The following is a 12885-nucleotide window of genomic DNA, read 5'->3' as shown; positions in this document are numbered from 1 at the left end:
ATCAGCCATGATCACATTGAATGGCGGTTCTGGCTCGAAGGGCCGAATGGCCTACTCCTGCACCTATTGTCTATTGTCTAAAAATGCTGGAGAAACTCAGCGGGTGAGGCATAGATGCTGCCTCACCCGCTGAGTATCTCCAGCATTTTTGTCTACCACAGAATTAATATTGCGTTGATTGCCAAACGTAATTTGTAAACGGGATTGCCATTACGCTTCCAATAGCAAGCAGAACGCAAAAGTACTGGAGTAACTCAGCGGGTTAGGCAGTGTCTGTGGAGGAAATGTAGTGCAGTTTAGAGATATAGCGTGAAAACAGGCCCTTCCAGCCAGCTGAGTCCATGCTATCCCACTTCTGCATCCGACACACCAGGAGCAACTTAGGAAAAAAGTCGACCTACACATCTACATGTAGAGTCATAGAGTGATACAGCGTGGAAACAGGCCCTTCGGCACCCAACATGCCCTATCTACAGTCGTCCCACCTGCCTGCGTTTGGTCCGTATCCCTCCAAACCTGTCCATTCCATGCACCTGTCTAATCCATGTACCTCTTTGGAACATGCGGGGGGGGGGGGGGGGGAATAGGAACACCCTGGGGAAACCCACGCAATTGCAATCTCTGCACAGACAGCGCACATAGTCAGGATCTAACCCGGGTCTGGCACCATGAGGCGGCAACTCTACCACTGTGCCACCGTGCCGACCCGGGCAAATTTCAGGTCAGAAGCATCGCCCATCCATTTCCCTCCACAGATGCTGCCTTGACACCCTGAGTTCCTCCAGCACTTTGTGTTCTGCTCAAGATTTCAGCACCTGCGGTTCCTTGTGTGTCTATTTTACTTCTAAGTGAAAGCTGACCTTGATGTTTAGCTGAGGCAGCCCTTTCCAAACATGTGAGGTGGTTGCACTTAAACTCTGTCAAATTACGACATCTATGTGTTTAAGAAGGAACTGCAGATGCTGGAAAATCGAAGGTAGACAAAAATGCTGGAGAAACTCAGCGGGTGCAGCAGCATCTATGGAGCGAAGGAAATAGGCAACGTTTCGGGGCCCGAGTCCCTGAAGGAAATAGGCGACGTTTCGGGCCGAAACCCTTCCGGGTTTCGGCCCGAAACGTTGCCTATTTCCTTCGCTCCATAGATGCTGCTGCACCCACTGAGTTTCTCCAGCACTTTTGTCTATCTTTTCCAGCATCTGCAGCTCCTTTTGTCTATCTTATGATATCTATGTTGTTCGAGTGTGGCTGGAACATAGAGTTTGAAGTTTTTCATGAACTTTACTTGTGCTCTCATGCAGTAAGTAGTTTTCTTTCCATTGTATGGTGTTGCAGTGACTTACCTGAACTACGGACCATTCAGTTCCTACGCTCCAGTCTACGATTCCACCTGTGCGAACCTCAGCAAAGAGGATTCTGACCTGGTCTACTCGACGTACAGCAATGAATCAAGTCTTCCTGGTTCCTTCAGGTGAGTTTTCTTTCTTTAAAGAAAGCTGAATCACAGCAATAGTGTTTGTTTTGATAGTTTACATCTATTAGTTAAGAAGAGTAAAATAGTACAGTTGACAACATCGAACATTTTGAAGTGTTACTCGCTTGTACTCGCTAAAATTTAGAAGATTGAGGGGGGGTCTTATAGAAACTTACAAAATGCTTAAGGGGTTGGACAGGCTAGATGCAGGAAGATTGTTCCCGATGTTGGGGAAGTCCAGAACAAGAGGTCACAGTTTGAGGATAATAATAATAATAATAATAACAACTTTATTTATAAAGCACTTTAAACAACTGCAGTTGCCACAAAGTGCTGTACATGAGAACTCATGGACAAGAAGTTATTACAAACCATTAAAAACCGTAAAACAAAGGACTATAAAACAGTAAAAATTAAAAGACATTAAAAGCACTAAAAACAGGAGCAATGTCTCAGCCAAGGATAAGGGGGAAGGAAGTCTTTTAGGACCAAGAGAAGGCAGGTACAGGATGCTGAGTTGGATGATCAGCCATGATCATATTGAATAGCGGTGCAGGCTCGAAGGGCTGAATGGCCTACTCCTGCACCTATTTTCTATGTCTATGATAATTGTTTCGGAACTCCAAAACTGAGGCCATAGTCATGTGTACAAAAAATGCTGGAGAAACTGAGCGGGTGAAGCAGCATCTATGGCGAGAAGGAATAGGTGACGTTTCGGGTCGAGACCCTTCTTGGGGGGGGGGTGCAGGAAAAAGAAAGGAAGAGGCAGAGACAGTATGCTTTGTGGGAGGGCTGGGAAGGAGGGAGAAAGCAAGGGCTATCTAATATTAGATAGCTCTTGTTCATACCGCTGGGGTGTAAACTACCTAAGCAAAATATGAGGTGCTGTTCCTCCAATTTGCGCTGGGCCTCACTCTGGCATGTATAGTTTTTTCGACGAAATACAATGTGTTGGTGGTAGTCAGCTGGTCAGGCAGCATCAGTGGAGGGAATGGACAGATGACATTTCGGGTCAGGACCTTTCTTTCAGATGGAGGAAGTCTGAGGATTCCAGCAGCTCCTGTTTCTAGCTGGGCCCCTTTCTGATTTCTTGCCAGGCCTATTTTAAGGGTGGCACAGCGGGTAAAGCTGCTGCCTCACAGCATCGGAGACCTGGGTTCTATCCCGACCTCGGGTGCTGTCTTTGTGGGCTTTGCACGTTCTCCCTGTGACCGTGCGGGTTTCCTCTGGGGGCTTTGCTCTTCATCCACATCCCAAAGGTTTAGAGGGATTATTGGCCTCTGTAAATGACCCGTAATATGTTGGGAGTGGATGCAAAAGGGGTGTAATGTAGAACTGATGGACGCGGTGGGCTGAAGAACATGCTTCCATACTGTATCTCTCAGTCAGTCATTTAAAGTATTTTAAATAGAAAAGGCATGATTGTCACTGGGGAAACCCAGGTGGTATGTAATCTATTAATAAATAGAAGAATCGGAGGAATAGGTCAGATAGACGCACAGAGCTTCCTGCCCAAATGCAACCAGAGGACATAGATTTATGGTGAAGGGGAAAAGATTTAACAGGATGGTGGGTGTGTGGAACGAGCTGCCAGAGGACGTAGTTGAGGCAGGAACAATCGCAGCGTTAAGAAACAATTAGACAGGTACATGGATAGAATGGGTATAGGGGGATATGGGCGAAACGCAGGCAGGTGGGACTTGTGTAGATGGGCTGAAGGACCAGTTTCCTCACTGTATGTATCTCTATGAGAATACACGCATTGTTCAGATTGATTAGTAGGACTGGATCAGATTCAGATTCAGATTCAGATTCAATTTTAATTGTCATTGTCAGTGTACAGTACAGAGACAACGAAATGCATTTAGCATCTCCCTTGAAGAGCGACATAGCAAACGATTTGAATAAAAAATAATAAGTGTCCGGAGGGGGGGGGGGTGATTGGCAGTCACCGAGGTACGTTGTTGAGTAGAGTGACAGCCGCCGGAAAGAAGCTGTTCCTCGACCTGCTGGTTCGGCAACGGAGAGACCTGTAGCGCCTCCCGGATGGTAGGAGGGTAAACAGTCCATGGTTGGGGTGAGAGCAGTCCTTGGCGATGCTGAGCGCCCTCCGCAGACAGCGCTTGCTTTGGACAGACTCAATGGAGGGGAGCGTGGAACCGGTGATGCGTTGGGCAATTTTCACCACCCTCTGCAATGCCTTCCGGTCGGAGACAGAGCAGTTGCCATACCATACTGTGATGCAGTTGGGAAGGATGCTCTCGATGGTGCAGCGGTAGAAGTTCAGCAGGATCTGAGGAGACAGATGGACCTTCTTCAGTCTCCTCCTCAGGAAGAAGAGACGCTGATGAGCCTTCTTGATCAGAGTAGAGGTATTGTGGGTCCAAGAGAGGTCATCGGAGATGTTGACTCCCAGGAACCTGAAGCTAGAAACACGTTCCACCTCCGTCCCGTTAATGTGGATGGGGGTGTGCGTGCCGCCTCTGGACTTCCTGAAGTCTACAATGAGCTCCTTGGTCTTCTTGGAGTTAAGGGCCAGGTTGTTGTCAGCGCACCATGCTGCTAAGTGCTGGACCTCCTCCCTGTAGGCCAGCTCATCGTTGTTGCTGATGAGGCCAATCGTTGTTGCTGATGAGGATGTTACAATCCCTAAGATTTTTCACTACAATTGACATTTGGTATTCTTGGGGGTGACCATTAGGTGATTTTGCTACCAATCAGACACATCTTCAGTTGCATACCTCAACGTCACTGAGTGTTTCGGCCTTTTATCACAAGACACCCTCAGTCGAGGCAGGTCCACCGCAGGGAGATCAGACCTGGGTGTGTGTCTTATGGTTTAGCCTCTAGATGGTCACGTGGCAGCCCAGACAGCATCATGGCATGTTGCTCAGCAACGCTAGTAATATTTCCTTTCAAAGACGATATGAAGAATAGCTGCGCAGTTTAAATCGATGAACGCACTCACCAAATTAATTGTGTTTGTCTAGATGTTGAAGGACAAATTGACAATAGGGCAGATCAAAAAGATTAGCAGGACTGAACGGTGTGTCTGTTTGCAGTGTTCAGCAGTTTTTGGCAAGTAATGAAGACTACAGCGTGGACATGGTGGATAATTTATTGGATTCCCTGACTAATGGGGAGCATTCTAAAGCACTGAAGGAAATGGAGCAGGTAGGTCTGCATTCTGCGAGATGTCTCAACATCATCACTAAATTCAGGGTTATTAGAAAATATTATAAAAGGGATTCAAGTGTTTTGGGATATTACTAAGAATGACATCCATGAGTCACGAAAACCTGCCAGTTCAACACCACAAAAATCCCAGCTTGCTGGTCATCCCCTATCAATAACCCGTGCCTGCCTTCTCCCCATATCTCTTGACTCCACTAGCCCCTAGAGCTCTATCTAACTCTCTCTTAAATCCTCTAACTCTCTCTGAAATCTTAGATGCCACGCCCATGATGATACTTTTGGGTGCAGTGGATTTGTTTTGCAGAAAATACACAGCATATGCAATGAGTCAATAGACGATAGGTGCAGGAGTAGGCCATTCGGCCCTTCGAGCCAGCACCGCCATTCAATGTGATCATGGCTGATCATCCCCAATCAGTACCCCGTTCCTGCCTTCTCCCCATATCCCCTGACTCCGCTATTTTTAAGAGCCGCGTCTCGGCCGCCGACAAAGTTACAAAAGTATTAATTATAGCGCTGATTGTCCTTATTCGTTCCCTGTGTCCCCTCTCTCCCCCCCGCCCCCCCCCCCGACCTCGCCTGGTCCCTCTAATTGTTCCTTCTGGGCCCCATGCTGGGTTCCTCCGGTCTCAATGGGCCCCCTACGCAAAGTCCCAGCGGCCCCACAAAGCCGGGTCCCTCTTTGTTCTCGGCGGCCCGTCCCAGTACTCACGCAGCCTAGTCTCTATGAACCATTCCACAATCTTTAAAATTTAGTAAGAGGACAACTATATTCCATAGCTATCTCCTTTAATTCTCAGGAATTTATACACTTTCAGTTCCATTATATTCTCCAGCATTGTTAGTTTTACTAATGCTAATCTCCTTAAATTCCTCCTCTAATGACCCCTTGTTCGCCCTCAGTGCTGGGAAGCTGCTGATTCTGTATCTGAATAAACAGGTGGATTCATTAAGTGCTCTGTCATTTGTTGTAAACTTCTCCCATTTATAACCTCAGGTAGCATCTAGATGTCTTTGTATACTGTAACTACAAAAATAGAGATTCATAATTGAATAATTCATATTTGTGTCTGTTACTACCTTTACAACTAATCCTCACATTCATTGATGCTGTAGAGGTACTTTGAAGTGTTTTGTAGGTCAATTTTGTAATTTTTTTTATAACCATATCTTTGCAGGCTACAAATAACAATGGAGATGAAGTGATTGTTCTTCAAAACTCTGAAGACGTACAGGTATTACATTTAATATCTACTGATACAGCATCCTTTCTCTTGTGTAGTATTGACTTGTAAATCCCTGCTAGTTAAATCTTAAAGGTGCAAAGTTCCTTTGATATTTAAGGGCCTGTCCCACTGTACCAGGTAATTCAAGAGCTCTCCCGAGTTTAAAAAAAAATCAAACTCGTGGTAAGTACGTAGAATGTACGTAGCGGCTAGGTCGGAGGTCGTGGATGTCCCATAGCGGCTCGTAACGCTAACGGCAGGTACTCGGGAAACGCGGAAACTCGTGAAATATTTTCAGCACTGTGAAAAATGTCCACGAGAGCCACGAGTACCTACGAACAGCTATTACCATAATTCTCCGAGTTCGAATCGGGAAACTCGGGAGAACTCTTGAATTACCTCGTACAGTGGGACAGGCCCTTTAGTCAGTGGTATCTTTGTAACAGGATTGGGGTTTTTTTTTTTGTTTCATCAAATGTTTTGGGCAAATTTTCAGTTCGTGAAACGGAGAGCAAGAAAGCGCCTTGAAATGCTGCGTGGATGCATCAAAAAAACTTTCTTATTTGTGGGAAGATGCATCTTTTTCTGTTTTTTTTTATTTAGACAGTTTTACGGGTTTCCTGATCTTTAAGTGGACGAAGGAACTGCAGATGCTGATTTACAACGAAGATAGAAACAAAATGCTGGAGTAACTCAATGGGCCAGGCAGCATCTCTGGATAGAAGGAATTGGTGATGTTTCTGGTCAAGAAGTTTCTTCAGACTGATCTTTAAGAGTAGCATAGAAATTAGTGCCAGGAATTACATGCCCACTGTACATATTGATCATTTTTTTACTGATTTATTGAATCAGTAGAAAGTCAGAACCTATTGCCCGGGATTAAAAATTCAGATACTAGAGGACATAGCTTCAAGGTGAGAGAGGCGAAGTTTAAAGGAGATGTGCGGGGTCACTTTTTTACACAGTGGGTGCCTGGAACGTGCTGCCAGGTTTGGTGTTGGAGGAAGATACAATCGTGGCATTTAAGATATACATATGGACATGCAGGGAATGGAGAGAGATGAATTGTAGGCAGGTAGGTAAGAGATGATCTTTGCATCATATTCGGCATGGACATTGTGGGCCGAAGGGCCTGTTCTTGTGCTGTTACCATTCTATGGTCCTAGTTCCCAGTTCGGTAACTGGGATGCCTGTGTATATTCTTAATCGGATGTGTGCCGGCCTTGGCTGACATTTGTAACTGCGCTGGCACCAGGAATGAACGCTTCCACAATTTAACTTTACGGGATTGGGATTCAGATTTTTGTAGAACTCTCAAGGGAGAGTGGGACGGACGCAGGAAGAAAGGGCTCAAAGTTTAGTTCCAATTCAACTCAATGCCACATAACAATGAAAAAGAGGTGATTGCAGTACAGGATTTGCCAAAAAGATTTTAGTGACAATTATTTAGAGTTTAGTGATACAGTGCGGAAATAGGTCCTTTAGTCCACTGAGTCAGTGACAACCCTGTACACTAGGGACTGATTCCAATTTTTACTGAAGCCAATTAACCTACAAACCTGTACGTTTTTGGAGTATGGGAGGAAACCGGAGCACCTGGAGAAAAACCCACTTGGTCTCAGGGAGAACGTACAAACTCTGTACAGACAGTACCTGTAATCAGGATTGAAACCGGATCTCTGGCGCTGTGAGGCAGCAACTCTACCGCCTCTGTGGCGCACTTTATAAATCATTCAGTTTGATATGAACCATTCCCTGAAAATAAGACAATTTTATTGAAATTATGCTGTAGAAAGCGACTCCCGGAATGCGGCGGCCTCTGCAGTCCGTCTGTCTTTATTTATTTTTTGTCTCGTTTGAATGTAGTTTTTAATTTTTATTTTTAACTGGGTGTGTGGGGGGGTGCGGGGTGGGGAAACTTTTAAAATCTTTTCCCTGTACGGTGGACCCGACCTTTTCTCTGTCGGGTCTCTGTTGTCGTTGGGGCCTAGCACCGTGGAGCGGCCTCCAACCGGAACGACCTGGTGCTCCAGTTGCGGAGCTGCGGACTTACCCACCATCGCGGAGCTGGCTGAGTTCGGAGCGGGAGGAGCTGTGGTGGCGAGCTGCTGCAGCCCGACCCCAGAGATTCGGAGGCTCCAGCCGCAGGTCTGGTGGACGGTGACACCGGGAGCCCGCGGGTCCCTGGTGGGAGACCGCTTTTCAGGGGCTTCCGCAACGCCGACTTCTCCCGCCCGAGTTGTGGGTTTGAAAATTACCTGGAGCGGGGCCTTGCATCATCGCCCGGCGCGGCTTTTATTGCCGCGGGACTTATTTACTATCGCCCGCCAGGGGCTTTGACTCTGACATCGGGAGGAGAATGAGGAGTGCTGGGGAGAGATAAGACTTTGCCTTCCATCACAGTGAGGAGGAGATTCACTGTGTAAATTGTGTTGTGTCTTGGTTCTTTTTCTTGTGTGTATGACTGCAGAAACCAAATTTCGTTTGAACCTCAATGAGGTTCAAATGACAACAAATAAATTGTATTGTATTGTATTTATCCTTGTTTGGTGTTACAATGACAATATGCAGAATAGCGAGGGAGAAGACCTCCATCTAACCCCCTTAATAAGATTAAATGCATTGTGAACTCGTTCTCTATAACACACTGTGTTGCTTTGTGCAGGTTGCCTCGGCAGAGACTTTGCGCGGTTGTGGGCGAGCCTGCGACACTTTTGCTTCTCTACAATCACTGATAAATGCAGAGCCTGAATCGGCAGGTATGTAGCCATCTCAGAGCTGGTTAATGTTAGGCTGAACAGAGTCAATTAGAAAATCCTGGGAATGCTCAGCAAGTCGGACAGCATCTGTGGGAAAAGAATGTGGTAATGTTCCAGGTTACTGATCCTTCATCAAGAGAGATAACAGGTGTAGGAAGGAACTGGTTTAGACTGAAGTTGGATGCAAAATGTTGGAGTAACTCAGCGGGACAGGCAGCATCTGTGGACAAAAAGGATGGGTGACATGGATGGGTAGATCAAGATTGTTAAGGGTTTGGACACGCTAGAGGCAGGAAACATGTTCCCGATGTTGGGGGAGTCCAGAACCAGGGGCCGCAGTTTAAGAATAAGGAGTAAGCCATTTAGAACGGAGACGAGGAAACACTTTTTCTCACAGAGAGTGGTGAGTCTGTGGAATTCTCTGCCTCAGAGGGCAGTGGAGGCAGGTTCTCTGGATGCTTTCAAGAGAGAGCTAGATAGGGCTCTTAAAAATAGCGGAGTCAGGGGATATGGGGAGATGGCAGGAATGGGGTAGTGATTGGGGATGATCAGCCATGATCACATTGAATGGCGGTGTTGGCTCGAAGGGCCGAATGACCTACTCCTACACCTATTGTCTATTGACATTTCGGATCGGGTCTTTCTCAAGAGGTTGCTGCATGACCTGCTGAGTTACTCCAGCATTTTGTGTCTTATCTTCAGTATAAACTAGCATCTGCAGTTCCTTCCTGCACAAGAAAGATGACAGGTTACCTTTGGTTCCTGGTGAGGTTGAGGGGGAAGCATCTGGTGCTGATAAGACTATTGGATACACCCAATAAATTGGGCTATATTGAAAAAGAAGAAATCATACACTAATTCGCTTTAAGGAGCATCCTGCTTTAATCTGGGTACTAGACTGGAAAAAGAGCAAGTGATTTGCCTCACCTCAATAGTGGGAAGGAAAGTATTGAAATGTATTGCATGAGAAACTGGTGTTTTCCTTAGTGTGCTTCTGTGTTTGCAATCTTGGGAATGCTCTAAATGCAATCTTGGCAATTCCACCATACCATGCTTACAAAACATTTTCCAGATCAAGGGTAGACAAAAATACTGGAGAAACTCAGCCGGTAAGGCAGCATCTATGGAGCGAAGGAATAGGTGGCGTTTCGGGTCGAGACCTTGACCCGAAACGTCACCTATTCCTTCGCTCCATAGATGCTGCCTCACCTGCTGAGTTTCTCCAGCATTTTTTTTTCTTGCCTTCGATTTTTCCTGTTCTTTCTTAAACTTCTAGATCAAGGGGAAGACTTGAGGGAAGGGCTGTTCTGAGATTAATTCACCATTCAAAATTCCTTTCGTAATGTACTGAAGGCTGAGCAGACAAATAATGCCGGATTTCTCTCGGGAGTTTTACGGTTTAATTAATTCTCTTCCTTTTTCAGAGTGTGAAATGTTTCAAAAGAAGCTTGATGAAACGACCAGATTGTTACAGGATCTTCAACAGGCTCAGAATGAACGTTTCGGAACCCGGCCCCCATCAGCCACGCTTTGCCTGCTCGGACCTTCCATACGAGAGTTGCTACTGGGTAGGTCCAATGTCTCGTATTGCGTACAGTTTTGGTCTCCTAATCTGAGGAAAGACATTCTTGCCATAGAGGGAGTACAGAGAAGGTTCACCAGACTGATTCCTGGGTGGCAGGACTTTCATATGAAGAAAGACTGGATAGACTCGGCTTGTACTCGCTGAAATTTAGAAGATTGAGGGGGGATCTTATAGAAACTTACAAAATTCTTAAGGGGTTGGACAGGCTAGATGCAGGAAGATTATTCCCGATGTTGGGGAAGTGCAGAACAAGGGGTCTCAGTTTAAGGATAAGGGGGAAATCTTTTAGGACTGAGATGAGACAAAAAAAATTCACACAGAGTGGTGAATCTGTGGAACTCTCTGCCACAGAAGGTAGTTGAGGCCAGTTCATTGGCTATATTTAAGAGGGAGTTTGATGTGGCTAAAGGGATCAGGGGGTATGGAGAGAGGGCAGGTATGGGATACTGAGTTGGATGATCAGCCATGATCATATTGAATGGCTGTGCAGGCTCGAAGGGCCGAATGGCCTCTACTCCTGCACCTATTGTCTATGTTTCTATGTCTCGTGTGGCCAGCAGTACAGGAATTCTCCCGGCAGCAGGACAGTTTACTGGGCTCACGAAATGCTCACGAAGACCAAAGGATTTTTATTTTCCTTTGGTCAGTGAGGAAATTACCATTACGGGCGGCACGGTGGCGCAGCGGTAGAGCTGCTGCCTCACAGCGCCCGAGACCCGGGTTCGATCCTGACTACGGGTGCTTGTCTGTACGGAGTTTGTACGTTCTCCCCGTGACCTGCGTGGGCTTTTTCCACGATCATTGGTTTCCTTCCACACTCCAAAAACGTACCGGTTTGTAGGTTCATTGCCTTGGTATAGGATAATGTTAGTGTGCAGGGATCGCTGGTCGGTGCTGACTCAGTGGGCCGATCAGCCTGTTTCCGCGCTGTATCTCTAAACTCTAAAAAATGCTTTTTCTGCTTCCCCCCCCCTCCCCGCATTACAAAACTAAAGATACACTAAAACTTACATTTAACAACGGCGCCACCCAGAGGTCCTAAATGCAAACTCTCTCTTTGGTAGAATGACCTTTAAAAGTTGAGAAAGAATCTTTTGTACATTACAAATTAAAGTTTCCCTGTAGTAAGCAGGTCAAGAGATTTATTTTAAGTCATCTTTATCTGTGGGGCAAACTCCTGAATTAGAAACACCATTCATTGTGATCATGGCTGATTGTCCCCAATCAATAACCCGTGCCTGCCTTCTCCCCGTATCCCTTGATTCCACTAGCCCCTAGAGCTCTATCTAACTCTCTCTTAAATCCATCCAGTGATTTGGCCTCCACTGCCCTTTGTGGCAGGGAATTCCACAAATTCACAACTCTCTGGGTGAAAAAGGTTTTTCTCACCTCGGTCTTAAATGGCCTCCCCTTTATTCTAAGGATTCAACTGAAGTGAAATGTTGGTTAGACCGATTCAACATTTGGACAGATGTATGGATAGAAAAGCTTAGATGGATGTAGGCCAAATGGGACTGGCCCAGAATGCCGTCTTGGTTGGCAAGGACTAAGTGGGCCAAAGGGCCTGTATTTCATGCTGTATAACTCTATGACTTGCCTTCAAACGGAGAGAATGTTGTGTTTATAGAATGAACCATTCAAACTTAAATTGCAATAGAAACACTTGGCTTTCACAGTATATCCTGCAAGCCCCAAGATGAAATATTGATAATTGGATATAGGATTTTATACCCATTGACATATTGCATTAGAAATAGTGTATTGCAATTAAGACCAATGCTTTTCTACTTTCTGTAACTTCTTAGAGTAACTTTCATTTTTTGTCTGTTCAGCTGAAAAGTTAACTTGCAACCTGAAGGAACTGACAAGTCAGGTGGCACCCGGAGACATTACCAGTATTGCTGGTATTCGAAAGGCCATGGGAATTTCAATCCCTTTGGAAATGATGGATAGCAGTTCTACAGATCCATTGGTCGGTAAGTCATAGGAAGAATTAAATAAGGTGCAAAGGCAACATTACTGCAAACCGCTGTAAACAAACTGCACAGGTAAAAAGATCATCATCCATAGTCCTATATTATTTTCAGTATTCTTTAGACGTTAGAGAGTGGAAACAGGCCCTTCAGCCCATAGATTCCACCCCGTACACAAACACTATCTCACACACAGGGGATAATTTGCAATTTTATCAAAGCCAATTAGCCTACAAACCTGAGGTAGACACAAAATGCTGGAGAAACTCAGCGGGACGGGCAGCATCTATGGAGAGAAGGAATAGGTGATGATTCGGGTTGAGACCCTTTTTCAGACTCCCAACAAACCTGTACGTCTTTGGAGTGTGGGAGGAAACTGGAACACTCTGAGAAAACCCACGCAGTCTCAGGGTGAAGGTACAAACTCTGTACAGACAGCACCCATAGGGAGGATTAAACCCGGGTCTCTAACACTGTAAGGCAGTAACTCTACCACTGTGCCACAGTGCTTATTGTCTTAGTTAGAGTAGATTTTCTGTTTTCTATTTAGATTATTCCTAATTTCTTCTATCTTGAGTGTGCAAGTACCTGAATGATTCCTGTCATCATTGTATTGAAATCGTGCATTTGATTTTTGGGAGTTTAAGGAGTTCCCTCACACACCTTCAGAAAGGAT

General features: G+C 45.7%; 1 protein-coding gene across 1 annotated transcript in view; it reads left to right on the top strand.

Moving 5' to 3' along the window:
• Positions 1-12885, top strand: part of brd7 (bromodomain containing 7) — a 35188-nt gene that overhangs the window by 20050 nt on the left and 2253 nt on the right. The window contains exons 12-17 of the mRNA XM_055649081.1: positions 1333-1468; positions 4534-4645; positions 5845-5901; positions 8558-8651; positions 10076-10219; positions 12069-12212. Of these exons, the coding sequence (XP_055505056.1) occupies positions 1333-1468; positions 4534-4645; positions 5845-5901; positions 8558-8651; positions 10076-10219; positions 12069-12212 (687 nt within the window). The remainder of the gene's footprint in view (positions 1-1332; positions 1469-4533; positions 4646-5844; positions 5902-8557; positions 8652-10075; positions 10220-12068; positions 12213-12885) is intronic.

Source organism: Leucoraja erinacea, chromosome 17 (genome assembly GCF_028641065.1).
Source record: "Leucoraja erinacea ecotype New England chromosome 17, Leri_hhj_1, whole genome shotgun sequence".
NCBI classification, from domain to species: domain Eukaryota; kingdom Metazoa; phylum Chordata; class Chondrichthyes; order Rajiformes; family Rajidae; genus Leucoraja; species Leucoraja erinaceus.
This window is presented reverse-complemented; position numbering and strand designations above follow the sequence as displayed.